Source organism: Nesoenas mayeri (genome assembly GCF_963082525.1).
Source record: "Nesoenas mayeri genome assembly, chromosome: W".
Taxonomy (NCBI): domain Eukaryota; kingdom Metazoa; phylum Chordata; class Aves; order Columbiformes; family Columbidae; genus Nesoenas; species Nesoenas mayeri.
The window spans coordinates 6353383-6373586 of NC_137553.1; the positions used below are offsets into that span (position 1 = coordinate 6353383).

General features: G+C 40.7%; 1 protein-coding gene across 1 annotated transcript; it reads left to right on the top strand.

Annotated features, from left to right (window-relative positions):
* Positions 1–393: 393 nt before the first annotated feature.
* On the top strand, positions 394–19303 carry LOC308051425 (AN1-type zinc finger protein 5-like; the record flags this gene model as incomplete). The annotated part of the gene is made up of 5 exons (XM_080361850.1): positions 394–577; positions 1220–1331; positions 2312–2409; positions 18748–18873; positions 19155–19303. The coding sequence occupies exons 1-5, from the start codon at positions 427–429 to the stop codon at positions 19301–19303; spliced, it is 636 nt and encodes a 211-aa protein (XP_080217976.1). The 5' UTR covers positions 394–426.
* Positions 19304–20204: the final 901 nt, after the last annotated feature.

Sequence of the window (20204 nt, forward strand, 5' to 3'; positions counted from 1 at the left end):
TTCTCATTACCCTACTCTAATTTGATTGGCAATAAATTAAATTAATTTCACTGAGTAGAGTCTGTTTTGCCCATGATGGTAATTGGTGAATGATCTCTTCCTGTCCTTATCTCAACCCATGAGCCTTTAGTTATATTTTCTCTCCCCTGTCCAGTTGAGGAGTGGGAATGACAGAGTGGCTTGATGGGTACTTGGTGGCCAGCCAAGGCCAACACGCTACACTATAACGCTTTTTACTTCTCTTAGAGGTTCATAATGATGTTACTTATCAATACAATTGAAGTATTAAATTATATATTAACGGCCATATAGCCATCTTTAAAAATGGCAAGGTAAGCAGACCTACTTTAATTCTATATCCCTGTAATACATATTGGTGAAATGCCTGTTCCTAATGCAGTTCTTGCTTTTATTTACAGCACTGAAATGGCTCAGGAGACAAACCAGACCCCAGGGCCCATGCTGTGTAGTACAGGATGTGGATTTTATGGAAATCCTAGGACAAATGGGATGTGTTCTGTTTGTTACAAAGAGCATCTTCAGCGACAGCAGAATAGTGGTAGAATCAGCCCAATGGGTAAATGTTTGAGTCTGTTGTGGTGTGTGTGTTGTTTTTTTTCTTGTTGTGGTGTGTTTTTTGTTTGTTTGTTTTTTTTGTTGTTGTTTTTGGTTGTTTGTTTTTGTTTTGTTTTTGTTTCTTGTTTTTTTTGTTTGTTTTTTGTGTGTTTTTTTGTTTGGGTGTGTTGTGTGGGGTGTGTGGTGTGTGTGTTTGTTTGGTTTTTTGTTTGTGTGTGTTTGTTTTTTGTTTGTGTGTGTTTGTTTGTTTGTTTTTTGGGTTTTTTTTGGCTTGAAAATATAATGTGTAGGTGATGAGAGGAATTACAGAATGTATTTCAGGACATCTTCTAATAGCCGCATACTAAAGCTATGAATATCAGAGGGAATAATCACAGTAAAAATAAAAATGCATTTTTGTGAACTATATTCTTGTCCACTTGGTGTTGAGCCTTAATTTGTATTTCTACTTACCCTCTGCTATAAGTGTGTTCTTACACAATCCCTGTATTTTGGTCATTAACAGTATACTCTGTCTTTAATAAAGAAGATGCTGTAGAATGAGGAATGATTGGAAATGGTTAATAACTGTATGCCAAACTACTTGACTAACTTTTATTCTATACTTGGTTTATAATTCACTTCTCAAATTTCTGTTACATAGGGACAGCTAGTGGTTCAAACAGTCCTACCTCAGACTCTGCATCTGTACAGAGAGCAGACACTAGCTTAAACAACTGTGAAGGTACTGCTAGTAGCACATCTGAAACATCAAGGTAAGATTACAGAATCATATAAGTTGGAAAAGACCCTTAACATCATTGGGTCCAACCGTAAACCTAATACTACTAAATCCACCACTAAACCATGTCCTTAAGTGCCATATCTGCACAGTCTTTTAAACATCTCCAGGGATGGTGACTAAACCACTGCACTTGGGCAATCTATTCCAATGCCTGACAACCCTTTCAGTGAAGAAATTATTCCTAATATCCAATCTAAACCTCCCCTGGCACAACTTGAGGCCATTTCCTCTTGTCCTGTCGCTTCTTGGGAGAAGAGACTGACACCCCCCCCCCCCTTGCTCCAACCTCCTTTCAGCTAGTTGTAGAGAGCGATAAGGTCTCCCCTCAGCCTCCTGTTCTCCAGACTAAACAACCACAGTTCCTTCACCCGTTCCTCATAATACTTGTTCTCTAGAGCAGGGGTGTCAAACTCATTTTCACCAGGGACCACATCAACCTTGCCTTCAAAGGGCCAAATGTAATTTTAGGACTGTATAAGTGTAACTACTCCTACATTACATTCGGCCCTTTGAAGGCGAGACTGATGTGGCCTCTGGTGAAAATGAGTTTGACGTACCTGCTCTAGCCCCTTCACCAGATGAAGGTGTTATTTTGAGGTTTTAATTAACTGTGAGTGTACAGCAAGTTAAAGTAACATCGCAGTAACCTTGTGCTATTACAGTGAGTTTTCTGCAGAGGAAAAAGGGACAGTGCACCTGACAGTGAGTCTTTATAAATGAGAACTAGTGTTTGGTGTTGGACTGCTGCATTTACAAGGACATTTATGGTTTATTTGGGGAAATACTTGCTACAGATTGCCTAGTTTTTTCTAGGGAAGAGAGCTTGTAGAAGTACAGGTCAAGAACATTAATAATAACTGATCAGGTAGTCTTTTGATGGATTTTGACAGTTTAAGCTCTTATTATGAATTCAAAACTAATGTAATTACCCATTTCACTGTATGTAAACAGAAATGTGCCTGTTGCCGCTTTGCCTGTAACACAGCAAATGACAGAAATGAGCATTTCGAGAGAGGAAAAAGTATTGCTGAAAATGGAGACCAAACCAGGTATGTTTGCAGAGTAACACTGGGTGCAACTGACTTAACAGAAGTTGACAATTTATTTACTTTCTCTTAAGTAGGCATATCCCTTTGTGGCGATGGTCTTGAGGAACTATTAATTATGGTTGCTTCTTGAGTATTAGTACCCTCAGAATCAAGAAAAATTACTAGTGCCAGAATGTAGTTTTCAGACACATGTTTAATTTTAGTAGATAATTTGATACTTGAGGAGCATTTTGGCTATCAAACCTTCATTTTTTAAAATTAAGACACTTAAATTGTATCTGAGTGCAAGATGTTCAATTTTTAAGTAGGTGTTGATTTCTGTATAAAATTTAGCCCTGCTGATTCGTGGCAATCAAAATGGTTTGTTGCATTTGAAGAACAGAGTTCTTAATAAATTCTGTTCTACAGAAAGATGAGAGTGGAGGAGAAGGGAATACTTGATTTAAAATACTAACAAAGACTGCTAAAGGTTCACCAAAACATTTTTCTGTGAATGTAGAACACTTTTATGTCTTTGAAGTGTAAAGTATTTCTTGGTGGCAGGTGGGGAGGGACTGCTGCCCTACCTACTAGTGAGTGATTGAATTAATGTTTTCTTATATAGCAGTTTATTCAAATAGGTATCTTAATGTACTTGTTTGATATCTATAGGTATTGATGCTTATTAAGACTGTTTCAGAACTGTTAAAATTAAAACATTAAAAGCTGCTGTTTAATAGGAAAAATCTGTTCATTACAACTAAAGATAAAATGATTTTCTTTTTGAAAATTCCAGAAGGTAGCACTCAGCACTATATAGATGCATCTTTTGTCAATAAAACTGCTTTTACAGCTGATAGTTAATTACACAGTGTTTGTACACAGGTTTTTAGTATTTTAATTATGTTAAGTTAAAGTTGTGACACAAACAAAATTGCTTTTACTATAGTATTTTTGGTTATATATGGACTGAGGAGGTTTTTGTATGTGTTTCAGCTTCTTGTAACTTATGTTATCTGAAGAGGCTTATTATATGTAAATTAGGAATTTATACTTTGTTACAATATTTATAAACCCATATTGACTTGCTATGAATTGCTACCTGAAAAAGTGACGATCAGGAAAGAAAGAAAGATATGAAATGGTAGTAGTGGTCAAGTAAAAGCTTAATTTTGCCTTATTAAAACTGTCAATAGGGATTTGTCACTTTACCAACTGTAAAGAGCAGTCTTCTGTTTCTATTGACTATCCATTTTCTCATAACAAGGCAACTAAATGGTAGTGTCACACAGCACTCTATTGATTAGAATAGGGGAAAAAATCCCTAAAAGCAACTCAAGATAATAATCTTGCATCTTGAAACTGAGTTGAAACCAGTCAAAGCTCTGTTAAAGCTTATGTAGAGATCACTGGGAAAACTACCATGGAATTTAAATGTTTGGAAAAAAAACTTCTATAACAAAGTTGTCTTCCTTAGTACATATCCATAAATTCTTGAAACAGTCTGCAGCTGCTCTAAAAGTAGAAGTTCATCAAGTTGGGGGCAGATTTTAGACAGCACAGAATAGTGTGCTTGTACATGTCCTTGTATACTATTCTTAGATTACAAAAGGTTTATTGAACATTTAAGATAGACCAAGTGTTTTCTGTATTCACTAATACATTGATCCTGTGTCTTGCAGTCAAGAAAAGCTGGCCTCAACTTCTTATAAATCACTATTGTGTTTGGCATAGTTCCACTTTTGTTTTTTATTTTCTTTTTTCCAGCAGCATCCAATATGTGTTGGTCTCTCTTGAGGAGGAGCTGAAACAGTAGTAGAGTAGATAATTCTTGTCACCTCATAACAAAGCTAATAATTTCTGAGATGTCATTCTCTAAGATAATACCTGTCATGATGTAGCTAATCAAAAGACTGTTTAGTTTTATCTGTAGTTGTCTTTAAGCCTGTGGACTGAAAGTATATTTTCTTGCTGTTGGGATTTAAGCATTTGATTCTAGAAGGTTCTGAAGTTGTCCAAAATGAGGCTTAAAATGCTTGTGTGTGTGGTGTGTTGTTTTTTGTGGGGTTTTTTTGTTTGTTCCCCAGGTTGAGGTTGTAACCTGGATTCTCATTCAGAACGAATCACGTCTGAAGGCAATTAATCATATCTTAGCATTTGAAGGAAGAAAGGCATGACAGATGTAACTGGCCTAGTTGGTTGTAATTTAGATGTCTAACATGCTGTATTTTGTTGTAACTTGTAATATCTTGGTTTAACTTTCTTGCTTGTTGTAGTTTTGTAATTGAATTCTAGTCCAGACTTGACCACAGTCAGAATATACCTTGAAGTATTCTAGAGATATTATTCATATTTGTGGTTTTCTCCACACTAATTTTGTTTTAGCAGGTTTTTAAGTGGTAATAAAAGATCCATGCAAGATAGCTGATTTGCATATTGAGCACTAAACCCAAATTGTTCTGAAAACAAGTATATTTAAAAATCATATTGTATCAAGTCATAGCATATTTCTAGCATTTTTTTTTTGTTTTTGTGGCTCACTACTTTTCTGAATGAGTCTCCTGTCAGGTCTGTCAGTGTTTGCAGACTTAATTATTGTCAGCATGCGTGTCAAAAACTTTATTTTTCTTAACCCGGTAATAGCTTTGTTTTAGGAAGCAGTGTAGTTAGTTATCACTCTGAAGCCACAGCTGTGGAGTAATACTGCCTGTAAAGAAAGTGAACTGAAACTTGTAGATGCGTATGCTTGTGAGTAAAATAAGTGTTAAAAAATCTTGCCCAAATATTGTTAACTTAGTCTTATTCCATCCATGTTGTAGGTTACCCTTCACATTCCTGAAACTTGACGTTTAATTAAATTAATGAGATGATGGTTAGCTCACTTGTCTTTTGGCTCTGTACCAAGCAAATATGATGAGTAATTTTAATGTTAAATGGCACGACTGTCCTACCTGTAGGTTGAGACCTTGTTATGGGTTGCCCTCACTTATGTCACAGCTACTGGTTTTATCTATAACATTAACAGTGTGTGTTGCAGATAATATTCTGAGTAAGATGCTGAATAGGTAGGAATCTTATGAGATATTGAAGGTGCGAGATGATAGATTATATTGCTTGATTCTTGTTTTAATAATTGATTCTGATTTGTTTTCAAACATGGCTATAGAATTTAACTGTGGGTGCTATCTGTAGACAGTTCCTTTGTGACTGTTGATAAAATCATCAGATCAACTTTGTTCAAAATAATCTTCCCGTTTCTCATGTCTGTTGTAAATTGAGTAGATGTCCCTTATTGAAACAATTCTGAAATGAAACTAATAATCTCTTTTAAGTCTTGAAGCTATCTCCCTTGAAAAATAAGATTGAAGACCTAATTGCTGGTCCCGTTCTTGTTCCTGATAGGATGCTATTGTATCATTTTAAGAGAGATTTGCAACTGACATGGTCTTGATGGTAACCAAATTAAACCATATTTCAGTGTGATATTTTAACAGGGGTATCTCATATTTCATATAAGAGTAAAAATATTCAGTGTGCCTGTTAGAGTTGGGTATGTGGGAGACTATTACATGCTGCAGAATAGCTTTATCCTATTTCTTTGGCATTAAATGAAAAATGCAGTTTAGTCTTTTAACATGGGCACCTAGATCAGCAAAGCAATTGCACTTTCTGAAGAAGAAAATATTCTCAACCATAATAAAACATTAAAATACTGTCCATCTTATTTTCAGTTACTCAGACTTTATATACAAGTCAGTTGTGTTAATGTGCAGTGTAAGGATTACATAATGTGTAGTATAGTTTTCAGTTGGTGGGACAGCTCACATGACTGGAATGTGGTTATGGATGGCTATGTCCTTTTCAGGAAAGACAAGCCAGCCAGGTGTGGTGGTGGAGTTCCTCTTTACGTGAGATAGCAACTACAATGTATTGAGTATTGTCCAGGCACAGATGAGGAGTGAGTTGAGAGTCTATGGGTGAAATTTCAGGGGCAGGCTGGCAGGGGCGATACTGTTGTGGGTGTCTATTACAGGCCACCAGAGCAGGGTGAGGAAGTTGATGAGGCCTTCTACAGGCATCTGAGAGCAGCCTCACAGTCACAGGCCCTGGTTGTGGTGGGGGACTTTAACTTCCCTGATGTTTGCTGGAAGGGATTTGTTGTATATGGGATAAAATCTCTTTGTTCTGTGGTCTACCTGAAGGTTTGCTGTCCTGCTCACGGACTTTGTTGGTTGTGACCACAAATAAACATAGGGTGAACTTGAAATCCAAACCTTGGCTTGCATTCAGATTTGGAAATATGTGGGTCACTGAACCTCAAGATTAAATATTTATGTATTTTTGCATGTCCAAACTTTAGATCAGACTTTGTGTCTGTTGAATGTTGATAAAAGTATGCGTTCAGAAGATGTAACACTAGCCTAGATAAGTAAGAGACGGAAAGGTTACATCACTGTGGAGAGAGGGAGTTAGAAGGATGTGCAAGCCTGGAGAGCATGGGAAGAGGAAAAAAAAATCAAAGGAAAGAATAGAACTATTTCAGACTTCTTGCTCACTGCAGGGAGCAGCAGAGGGTATCTTATAGTTTCAAATCACTGTTAGTAGATATAGGAGAATGATTACTTCATCATAGTAAATTAAAGGCAATTAAAATATTTGTAAGGTCGTATTTCTGGAAGATAAATATACCATGCTTACATGAATACATGTATTTTAGGAGTACAAGATCATCTGTAAAACTCAAACTGGACACAGTACTCCAGATGCAACCTCACCAGGGTAGAGCAGAGGGGAATGATAACCTCCCTTGACCTGGTGGTCACTTTTCTTAATGCACCCCAGGACACCGTTGGACTTCTTGGCCACAAGAGCACATTGTTGACTCATGGTCAACCTGTTGTCGACCAGAACTCCCAGGTCCTTCTCCGTAATGCTGCTTTCCAGCAGGTCCACCCCTAACCTGTACTGGTGCCTGGGGTTATTCCTCCCCAGGTGCAGGACCCTATACTTGTCCTTGTAGAATTTCATCAGGTTCTTCTCTGCCCAGTCCTCCAGCCTGTCCAGGTCTTGCTGAATGGCAACACAGCCTTCTGGTGTGTCAACCACTACTCCCAGTTTGGTATCATCAGCAAACTTGCTGAGGTGCACTCAGTCTCTTCCTCCAGATCACTGATGAACAGGTTGAACAGGACTGGACCTAACACTGACTCCTGGAGAACCCCACTAACTACAGGCCTCCAACTAGACTCTGAACCATTGATCACAGCCCTCTGAGCTCTGCCATCAAGCCAGTTCATGGTCCATCTCACCATGCATTCATCCAGCCTGCACTTGCTGAGCTTGCCTATGAGGATGTTGTGAGAGACAGTTTCAAAAGCTTTGCTGAAGTCAAGGTAGACAACATCCACTGCTCTCCCTTCATCTACCCAGCCAGTCATACCATCATAGAAGGCATTTCTTATAGTATGAAATCGTATTAGCTTTTTAAGAGATAAATATTTTACACTGTAGACTGCATAAACATGGTTAAGTCAGCATAACTGAAAGGCCCCAGCTCACTGCAAGGAACAGGAGGACAGCCCTCACCTTGAAGATAAGGACCTTTTGCTTCTCATAATCTTAAAGCCATCCATGAAGAAGAAAGGATACCCCTGGACTACTGAGATAATGCCAGCATCCTAGCTCCTCCAAACACCTCTGTGAAAACCTCCCATTATCTTGCGTCACAGGTAAGTAACTGTAGCAAGACTGACTCGAGGGATACCTAGATCAAGAAAGAAGCAGATGGATGACGATGCCATGGAATTATAGTTGCTTTTCAAAATAGTAGTGTGTGTGTGTGTTAAGTAGTGATTGACCAAATTATGTTGTACCTGAATGCTTGAAAGGTATAAGAACCATATTTTAAACGGCATTCAGGGTACCACAATTTGAATGGGACACCTCATGCGCACGAATAAATAATTACTCTTGCAATTCTCTACTTTGTGTCCTAGCCTCTCTCCTCAATCGGCACAGGACAGTTGTGAAACTTTTGTGACAGTTTGGCAACCCAGGTGGAACTTAGCCGACTTGCCTAATCCAACGTGTCACCACTGCTTGGACCCCAATGATTTGCCCCGCTGGCCTGTGTGTGAGTTCACCTCAAGATACTTGAGCACAGAGGTACTGGAGTGTGGATCTTGTTTGGTGGTCACGAGGTGTTTTTTTGTAATAATGGGAGGAGGACATAGTGAAGAAGTCACCGGTAGATGAATTGTTGCAACACTGGAAATCTATTGATGGGACAGCTGGGTTGACAAAAGCCCAAGCTATAGAACTACGTCAGGAAAATTAGAAGTGACTGCCTTTGGTGATGCGGACCAAATGTGGCCATGGTCTGATTCTTACTCTTACTTTATGGTGAAATTAATTATTCTAAATTAAATAGCTTGAGAGTTTTTTCTGCCTCTGTATTATAGTATCATTCTTCCTTATGTTAGTAAATAATAATTACTAATCACTTTTCTGTTCATGTTGCCTGTATTTCTGAGTTTAAAAATACAGGAACTTAGTGTGGAATTAATGCAGTGTAAGGATTACATAATGTGTAGTATAGTTTTCAGTTGGTGGGACAGCTCACATGACTGGAATGTGGTCATGGATGGCTATGTCCTTTTCAGGAAAGACAGGCCAGCCAGGCGTGGTGGTGGAGTTCCTCTTTACGTGAGAGAGCAACTACAATGTATTGAGTATTGTCCAGGCACGGATGAGGAGCGAGTTGAGAGTCTATGGGTGAAATTTCAGGGGCAGGCTAGCAGGGGCGATACTGTTGTGGGTGTCTATTACAGGCCACTAGAGCAGGGTGAGGAAGTTGATGAGGCCTTCTATAGGCATCTGAGAGCAGCCTCACAGTCACAGGCCCTGGTTGTGGTGGGGGACTTTAACTTCCCTGATGTTTGCTGGAAGGACTACTCAGCCAGCCAGCCACAGTCTAGGAGGTTCCTCCAGTGCATTGACGATAACTTTCTGATGCAAATGGTGGAGGAGCCAACTAGGAAAGGTGCACTGCCAGACCTCATCCTCACTTACAAGGAGGGTCTGGTTGAAGCAGTAAAGGTTGAGGGCTGCCTGGGTTGCAGTGACCACGAGATGGTGGAGTTCAGGATCTTGTGTGGCAGGAACGGAATAGCAAGCAGAATTGCAACCCTGGACTTCAGCAGGGCAAACTTTGGCCTGTTCAGGCAATTGCTAGGGGAAATCCCTTGGGCAAGGCTGCTTGAAGGTAAAGGGGCCCAAGATAGTTGGTTAGTGTTCAAGGACTGCTTCTACCAGGCTCAAGATCAGAGCATCCTGACACATAGGAAGTCAAGGAAGGGAGCCAGGAGACCTGCTTGACTAAACAAGGAACTGCTAGATGAACTTAAGTGAAAGAGGAGAGTTTACAGATCATGGAAGGAGGGGCTGGCCACTTGGGAAGAATATAAGGCTGTTGTCAGAGGGTGTAGGGAGGCAACTAGGAAAGCTAAGGCCTCCTTAGAATTAAACCTGGCGAGAGGGGTCAAGGACAACAGAAAGAGATTCTTCAAATACATGGCAGATGAAACTAACACTAGAGGCAGTGTAGGCCCACTGATGAATGAGGTGGGTGCCCTGGTGACAGAGGATACAGAGAAGGCAGAGTTACTGAATGCCTTCTTTCTCTCTTTTTACACTGCCGGAGGCTGTTCTGAGGAGCCCTGTACCCCTGAGGCCACAGAGGAAGGCAGGACAATGGAGGAGTCTGCCTTAGTTGATGAGGACTGGGTTAGGGAGCAATTAGGCAATCTGGACATCCATAAATCCATGGGTTCTGATGGGATGCACCCACGGGTTCTGAGGGAGCTGGCTGAGGTCATTGCTAGGCCACTCTCCATCATCTTTGCCAAGTCTTGGGAAACGGGAGAGGTACCTGAGGACTGGAGGAAACCAAATGCCACTTCAGTCTTCAGAATGGGCAAGAAGGAGGACCTGTGTAACTATAGACCGGTCAGCCTCACCTCCATCCCTGGAAGAGTGATGGAACAACTTATCCTTGGTGCCATCTCAAGTCATATCAAGGATAAGAGAGTCATTAGGGGCAGTCAACATGGCTTCACCAAGGGGAAGTCATGCTTAACCAACCTCATAGCCCTTTATGAGGACATAACCAAGTGGATAGATGATGGCAAAGCAGTGGATGTGGTCTATCTTGATTTCAGTAAAGCATTTGACACCATTTTCCACAGTATCCTCACTGTGGGACTGTGGTCTGGACGATCGGGTAGTGAGGTGGACTGTCATCTGGCTGAAGGAAAGAAGCCAGAGAGTTGTGGTCAATGGGACAGAGTCCAGTTCGAGGCCTGTATCCAGTGGAGTCCCTGGAGGGTCGGTACTGGGACCGGTACTATCAGCAAGTTTGCTGATGACACCAAAGTGGGAGGAGTGGCTGACATGCCAGAAGGCTGTGCTGCCATCCAGCAAGACCTAGACAGGCTGGAGAGCTGGGCAGAGAAAAAATTAATGAAATATAACAAGAGCAAGTGTAGAGTCTTGCATCTGGGTAGAAATAACCCCAGGTTCCACTATAAGTTGGAGAACGACCTGTTGGAGAGCAGTGTAGGGGAAAGGGACCTGGGGGTCCTGGTGGACAGCAGGATGACCATGAGCCAGCACTGTGCCCTTGTGGCCAGGAAGGCCAATGGCATCCTGGGGTGTAATAGAAGGGGGGGTGGTTAGTAGGTTGAGAGAGGTTCTCCTCCCCCTCTACTCAGCCCTGATGAGACCACACCTGGTATATTGTGTCCAGTTCTGGGCCTCTCAGTTCAAGAAGGACAGGGAACAGCTGGAGAGAGTCCAGCGCAGGGCAACCAAGATGATTAAGGGAGTGAAACATCTCCCCTATGAGGAAAGGCTGAGAGAGCTGGGTCTCTTTAGATTGGAGAAGAGGAGACTGAGGGGTGACCTCATTTATGTTTATAAAAATGTAAAGGGTGAGTGTCACGAGGATGGAGCCAGGCTCTTCTGGGTGACAGCCAATGGTAAGACAAGGGGCAATGGGTACAAACTGGAACACAGGAGGTTCCTCTTAAATATGCAAAGAAACTTATTCCCAGTGAGGGTGACAGAACACTGGAACAGGCTGCCCAGGGAGGTTATGGAGTCGTCTCCTCTGGAGACATTCAAAACCCGCCTGGACGCCTTCCTGTGTAGCCTCATCTAAATGTTCCTGCTCCGGCAGGGGGATTGGCCTAGATGATCTTTTGAGGTCCCTTCCAATCCCTAACATTCTGTGTTTCTTCACTGGCATGCTTGCTGCTTCTTAGTACTGTGTAACTCAATGCAGTTTGTTTAACTGCTAGGGTCCTGTTTTGGATGATTTGTTTGGGTGTAGAGCAAGCTTCTAAAAACCTTCTTGGTATTACTTTGGTAGCCTTTTCTGGTTACTTTAAATATGGGGAGGTGTAGTGGGTTGACTTTGTCTGTCTGCCAGATGCCCACCCAGCTGTTCTCCCCATCCTCAGCAAGACAGGGGAAGAAAGTAATATGGAAAAGCTTGTGGGTCGAGATAAGAACAGGGAGATAGCTTACCAGTTATAGTCACAGGCAAAACAGACTCAATTGGGGGAAAACTAATTGCTTGTCAATATTAAAAAAAAAAAAGAAAAAGATTGGGATGGTAAGAAACAAAAACAAAACTAAAAATGCCTTCCCCCCCCACACCTTCTTGCCAGGCTCAACTTCACTCCTTTATTCCAGACTCTTCTACCTTCTCCCTCTATTCCGAGTGATGTAGGGGGAATGAGGGGTTGCAGTCAGTTCATAAAAGTTCCTCTCTGCTGTTCCTTCCTCCTAGCCCTTTTTCCCTGCTCCAGCATGGGTCCATTCCACAGGATACAGTCCTTCATGAACTGCTCCAGCTGTATTGGTTTATGTAAGGAAAAACCGCTGTCAGTTCTGAAAGTCTAGTTATTACAATGGTTATTATTTCTTCAGAATAAGTCTTACAGAGTCCCTGTGGCTTTAATGCTTTGGGGTCAAATTAGCATTGTTCTTCCTGTTTGTAGGACCTTTCTGTGTATAGGTTGAACAGCTGTCATGCTGTGGCTTGTGGCTTAGTTCCAATTATCAGTGACCTTGCTGTTCTCCCTCAGTCTGCTTTAAAGATGCATCTTATTTTCAGACTGAGTGAAGTAAATCTTCCCAAATTTACAGTGCAGCACTTCTATTTGTGTGTTTTTGTTTGATTGGTTTTGCTTGTTTGTTTGTTTGGGGTGATTTTTTTTTTGTCGTGTTGTTTTTTTGTTTGTTTGTTTTGTTCGTTTTGTTGTTGTTGCTGTTGTTTGTTTTGTGGTGGGTTTTTTTTCAGGCACTTCTTGTAGTAGAATTCTTGGTCCTTATCCTCGTAGAATTATGTTCACAGAATCATAGAATGGTTTGGGTTGGAAGAGGCCTTCAAAGTTCCTCTAGTCCAACGCCCCTACAACGAGCAGGGACATCTTCAACCAGATCAGGTTGCTCAGAGCCCTGTCCAGCCTGGCCTTTGAATGTTTCCAGGCATGTGGCATCTACAACCTCTCTGAGCAACCTGTTCCAGTGTTTCACCACTTTCATTAAAAAAAAAAAAAAAAAAAAAAAAAAAAAAATTGGTTTTGATGTGATGTTCTGGTTGACTGTTATCTTGTATCAGAGTGTCTTCAGTAAGCATGTGCCTTGTACAGTACCCAGTCAGATAAATGGAGCGAAAAGTTAAGAGAGGACTCAAGTAAAGTAATGATAATCAGGAACATTTGCTGGTTGCTGATGAACAGCCTCTTCCATGTATTCCTTAACTGCCAAGGTGTGCAAAGCAGGAGGTCATTGCTATTGTTAAGAGGTAGCAATGAAGAGGGAAAACTGAACTACTCTATCTTATGTTCAGAAGGTACTTTACCAGTACTGATGTATGTATGAGGAGCAGCTGAGGTCATTGTGTCTGTTCAGCCTGGAGAAGACTGAGGGGAGACCTCATCGTGGACTGCAGTTTCCTCACAAGGGGAGGAGGAAGGGTAGATGCTGATCTCTTCTCACTGGTGACCAATGACAGAACCTGAGGGAATGCCAGGAAGGTGTACCAGGGGAGGTTCAGGTTGGACATTAGGAAAAGCTTCTTCACCCAGAGGGTGGTGGAGCACTGGAACAGGCTCCCCAGGGAGGTGTCATGGCCCCAAGCCTGACAGTATTCAAGAAGCAATTGGACAACATCCTCAGACACACGGTGTGAATTTTGGGTTTGTCATATGCAGGGACAGGTGTCGCGGTTGAGACGGACAAATGACATAGGCCAAGTTCTTCCAGGATGAAAGTAGTAGATGCCATTTATTGCCACAAGTGCATTTTTATACAGTTTTACCAGTTCATGTGTCTCTTCACTACTGGTTACAGCAGTTAAAGTTACAGCAGTAACATCTCATTGGCTGATTTTGCTATCATCAGTGTTACTCTTCTACTCCCTTCTCTCTCACAGGTACACCTTAATATCTCTGGATACTCCTTTATTCCCATGTTTCTCACGGACAGGCCTTAATATCTTCAAGGCTAATTTCTGTTCCCATGCCCTCCGTCAGGGTATCCACGGACCCACGGTAGTCCCCCACAATGCCCCCTTTTTGTTTTTGTGCTAAAAAAATTGCCTTCATTGTCCGCTGCAGGGCCCTTTGCGGCAGAGAAATCATGCATGGCAACATTAGTAACACAACCACAACAATCATCAAGACAATCAGTCCCGTTTTCACTACTGATAACAACCATCCTGAAAACCCCCAGCCACTGAACAATTTATTTAACGAATCCCATCAAAATCTTCACACCAATGTCCTTGAGCTAATAACAAAAAGTCTATTGTGGCTCTATTCTGCAGTGTAGCATGTCTTACAGAATCTACATCTAACAAAAGTCCACTTAAAGCCTTAGAAGTTCTGTTAGTTGGCTTAGCTAACCAGCATCCTAATTTTTCTAAAGTATTTAAAGCTTTAGCTGTGCCAACACCAGGTACAAGCGATCCTAAAACCCTTAACCCTGATCCCCAAAAATCTACATTATCATCACATTTTGACTCATATACATGCAAAAAGTGTTTTTCCCATCTTGTGATCTATTATCATAGATACATCGGGTGTTAAGAGAGTTAATCGTCCCAAACTACACGTTCCTCCAACAGCATTAGAAGGAATTCCTGGCCAGGCTGTATCTCCACAGATCAAGAATACACCATACGGGAGGTTTTGGGGTTGCTGTCCCATATTATCAACGGCACCCCTTGGATTCTTCTGCGAGAAATAACCATGGTGATGGAGAGGGCTATGTGCCAACAGGAACTCTGTTAAGGCAATAAAACATGTTCTGGTGATAAAAGGCTTTTCTTCATATGAATAGGGTTGCTGATACTGAGGAAGCAGGTCTGCATGTAACAGTAACAACCGTTTTCCTACTGTTGTTTCAGCTTTTGTCTAGTGATTTATTCCATGGCGGTCATAAGGCAATCACTTAGAGTACTTTGCCTGATGATTAACACAGTGTGATTTCTGGCATAAAATGAACTTAACGTATTGAGGAATGGCATTGTAGTGGCCCAGTTAGATTTGGCTTACATGCTAGATGGAGCCTTTTGTGACAAGCAGTTGTCAGGATAGTATCTGATTAATTTGGCTCCTAATGTCATGCCAGAACAACTAAAACTTGTAATATTTCATTTGAGCCACAGTTTGATGAAAAAGGGGGTTTTGTTCTGACTTGTAAGCTTTAGTTAAAGGTTATTGTCCCTGTTCTAGCTGTTAATCAGAAGCTACTTTGAGGACTTGATTATTAAAGCTCATTATTAGATCTAACTCTACTAGCATAAAAGTGAGAGGATACCTAATTTCTGCAGGTGTTATCTGTGTAGAGTAATAAATTGAACACTTTAATTCTGATTTAGGGGGCCCTGCGCCATCTCCTTGTCTTGGAACCTTTTAGTTGCCCATTTTTGCATGTTATCTGCTTTTCCTTTTTGGAATGTATTTTAGTTGTGGGACAAGGATCCTGTTTGGCAGGAAATGGGCCTTTGCACTTTGGATTATTATCATTGCTTTCTAGTTACTGTGTTGCTGGTTGTGGCAGTGAACACTTGTGAGTTTATATGGAGGAGGAAGTACATTTGTAGTAGTTGCTAACATTTTCCCATAGATGGATTTTGTTTTAATCTTTATTTTGTGACACAAAATGATCTACTAGAGTATCTCTTTGCCTTGATGGTTCAGTGAGCTCAGATTGGGTCACTGCTGCACTTGCACTGCCTCTTGTGAGGTTTGTCCTCCATTGGTTCAGGTGGTTCTTGCTATTGTACTTCCTATAACATGCGACTCAAATCTCAGATTACAACAGTTTAAAGGTATTTCCATTACAATCTCTACCCTTGGTTTCTTTGGACCAGGTTATAGGGTTTTAACATTGCAATGAACTCCTCCCCTTGCCCCTGCTCTGACTTGTATTTATCCATGGACCACAGTCCCTTAGGGGTGTACCTGCTACAAGTGGAGCTTTATGAGCCACAGCCTCTTCAGGGGTATACCTCCTGTGGCATAGACTAATCTACAGCCACAGTTGCTTTGAGGTGCACCTGTTCCAGCGTGGCCTTCTCCGTGAGCTACAATGCCTTCAGAGATATACCTGCTCCAGTGTGGCCTTACTCACAGCCACAGTCCCTTCAGGAGTGTACCTGTTGTGTTGTGGACTTATCCACAGCCACGGATGCTTTGAGATGTACCTTCTCCAGTGTGGACTTATCCTTGAGCCACAATCCCTTCAGAGGTATACCTGCTGTGGCACAGACATGTCCACAGCCACAGATAGTTCAGAGTGTCCTGCTCCCATGTGAACTCATCCGCAGGTCACAGTCCCTTTGGCTTGACTTCACACAGAGTTCCAGCCTGTTCAGTACAGCAGCAATGCCCTGGTCATCTGCCAGCCCAGGTGCATGACCATTGGTGTTATCAGAATGTTTCCAGGCACAGCAGAGTAAAATGAGCAGCAGTACAGCAAGCAGCAAAAGCAAAAAGCAGCCACTAATGAGCACTAGACTCTAATATACAGTAAGGCAAGCGACCCCCATGGCAAGCACAGGAGCCTGCCAATTCATAGCTCAACAACAATAACAGCTATAAACTTGATCTAGCATATTCCCATCAAATCTGTCATTATCTCAGACCATTTGAGCCTCTTGTTGGGTGCCAAAAAGGCCTGTAATGGCTTAACCCTGGCAGGCAGCTAAGCAGCTGACATGGTTTCTCTTATCTTTTTTCCCTTAAGGTTTCTCTTTTTCCCCTTAAGGTTTCTCTTTTTCCCCCTATGGGTCACCAATTAAATCTGTCAAGGTTTAATTGCAAGGCGACAATAAACTGTGCCAGATGCTCTCTGTTAATCCCCCCTCCACCCTCTCCTTAGAGAGGAAAAAGCGATAAGAAGGATAAGGAAGAGAGGCTTCAAGTTGGAAAGGTTTTAAAGGCTTTATTAATGCTACTAATAAAGAGAGAAAATATACAAAATATACAAAACCAATCTTGAATATCCTGGGTAGCGCAGGGTTGACCGATGTGGAGCTGACCTTACTCCAGCAGCGGCAGAGCTGGGAGCTGGCGTGACTCCAGCAGCTGCAGGGCAGGCACCCGGAAGTCCTGGCCTGGACTCTGCAGTAAACTGGAACTGGATCTCGGATCACAGGCACGACAGGCAGGGTCCTCTTCAGATGCCGGCCATGGTCGAAGAGAGCAAGACCCTCGTGATCTCCCTCTTTTATAGGGTGTATGACGCGTATAGGATGGAATACTCAGTTGGTCAGTTTTAGTCACCTGTTCTGTCTGCCCCTCCTTGCAAATATTTCCCATTATCAGTTAACCTTGGTTACCATAGTAATAAACCTAAACATGAGCTTCTTCTGCATTTCATTGGTCATCTTATCAGTCCCAGAGTGAACAGCGTCTCAAAAAGTATGCAGCTAACTTCAGGAAAGTGCAGTTACTTAGAAGTACTTAGCTGAAAGGAAAATTCACTAAAAGAGGAACTGGTCTTGGTTTTAACAAAACCAGGACAACAGCACACAGGAATTGTTTAATTAAAAAAAAAGCAGCTGTGGGAACTACTCTGAAAAGTATTAATAACGGTAATGATTGTAGTGCCGTACCTTTGCTTTTTACCGATAGCATGCTTAAATATGGAAAAAGTATTATTTATTCAAGAGTGGAGGGTATTGTTATCCTCAGACTTAGCAAAATAGCGTTGACACCAAACTCTTCACACTTTCTAGAAAAATCTATAGAATATATCAAAAATAAATTTACTGAAGAGTTTAAGTTGTTCCTTCAGACTGTTACAGTTATTATATTGTATAAGAAAATACTGATTTCCTGTATAAAACTCTTTGTGTATAAGCACTGAAAGTTCCTTGTTACCTCTGAAAGTTTGTCACTTTTGAATCTTGTTTATAATCTAGAATATGAACTGTTGACTGGAGGCTCTCTTTGTTAACTTGTGCAGTGAATTGTGAAATGGGGCTTGGATCTGTGAGGCTCTGTGTTAGTAGTAATAGGCATATGAGTATAATACAAATAAAATTTTAAAAGAGCATATATTAATACTAAAGATAATAAAGTTAATTCTAAGGGGTTCATGATGTCTGGAAAAATTCCACTTCTTACAGAATGCAACTCTTACTGATCCAAAAGGATCTCAACTAAGAAATACTATTTGTGTGCATAAAGTTGGTTATGAGTCCTTTAAGCCTGTGTTCTCAGTCATTAATTCTGGAGTGTATTTTATAGTTTGTTCATTATCTTTTAAAACAATAGCTGTAATCATACAACTGAGTGTCCAGGAAAACTGAAGAGGAACAGACTCCTTGGGTTGTGTGTGTTAAAGTTCATGTACAAACACACCTCTCTTGACTTTCCTCTGCACTAATTTGAGTATAAAAAGGATTTTTAAAACTGATGAAAACTTAATTTTTCAAAGGAAACTAACAGGTCCACATAAGTTCACAGAAGGACCTATTTTTGTTCTGCAGAGGACTTGAGTAAAATGTGACAAATTTGACCAAAAGTGTTCATGACAAAGGCAATTAAAAAATAAGTTATTTTCACTCTACCTGCCTGATCACTAAGGTTGAATATAGTACAAGGATACAGATATCCAATGTAAATATGTACTTTTTTTTTCCTTGAACTTGCTGAAAAAAGTGTCTGAAACAAGGGCTCTTTTGAGCTGCATGGTTTGTAGTAGTATGCTTGATGTATCACAGCATCAGTGGAAAAGGAGAGAATTGATCTCTATTTCTTTTGCTTCCTTTAACAGTTGTTACTCAACCAAGCCCATCAGTTTCTCAACCTAGTACTTCACAGAATGAAGAGAAACCTTCTGAACTACCTAAACCAAAGAAAAACAGATGTTTCGTGTGCAGAAAGAAGGTTGGCCTTACAGGTATGAGAGCACTCTGTCAATATTGAACAGATCTGTACGATTAGTTGTCTCTTACTGGATTAAATTTGTTGAAGTACCTGAGGCCATTAAACTTTCTTGCCGTTTCAAAATCTATAGTATTAGGTCCCTTAATAGAGATGTTATTTGGAAATATCCATTTTACTTATTTTGTTCGTGAAAGTAGATGCACATACCCCCTTTGTACTGAATAAGCCCTTAATTTATAGCTTGCTTAAGTCTGAAGCTTCCTGGTGATGTTGCTTTTCCTTTTCTTTGTACAGGATTTGATTGCCGATGTGGAAATTTATTTTGTGGACTTCACCGTTATTCTGACAAGCATAAATGCCCATATGATTACAAATCAGAAGCTGCAGCAAAACTTAGGAAAGAGAATCCAGTTGTGGTGGCTGAAAAAATCCAGAGAATATAAACTAGTCTACTTGTGAAAAGACTGACTCTTATCCGTTTTATTTTAATATACACTAGGAAAGCATTAAAGAGCAGTTGCATGGCAATTTTTCTTGTTCTCCAAAGTTTTATGTCTGTAGTAATATTTCAGAATGTTTGAGTGTTTGTTACCGGCAGAATTGGATAGATACAGCACTTGAATATATATATGCTCTCCTCAGAATATGACTGGATGGTTGGAACCTGCACAGGAATACACATGCACAGAGAACAGGCTCTAGTTCACATGTGCCAAACAGATCTATCTGCGTGTTTGCAGCATATCTGCCTTTTGAGATGTTAAAGGTGTATAACATTAGCTAAAGGCTATGTGCCTGTTGGGGAGAAGGATATGTCACAAAGGTTGGCGACCTAATTCTATCATTTAAAATCTTGTTCTGCTTTTAATTTCCACACACCATTGTTTTCCAGCAGGATAGAACGTAAGCCGTGTAGAGGGCTCTACCTTCCAGTAAGATGAGTGTTGGTGCCATATTTAATAAAAAGTCATTTAACAATTTCAATGGGAAAAACAGGAAAAAAATCAGATATGTACAAGAAAACTATTTTGGAACAGTTTACATTAAGTTTAGAACCATGAAAACAGTTTCCCGGAGGAAATGTCCTCTTAGAAACTTAAGAACTGGCCTGCAATAGTTGGCTGCTTTTCCTTGCATAGCTAAAATATTGTGTAGCACAATATTGTACTAAGATTGTCTTATAAAACAAAAGCTACATCTGTGTGGGTTTTTTTAGACACACCACAGCAGCTCGATGCATCTGTGAAAGCTGCAGAAGTATTTGAGCAGTTTATTATTCGTGTACTTCTTTTGAACCCAGAAGACAATGAATTTAAGAATATTAGGATTTTTTTTTTTATTATT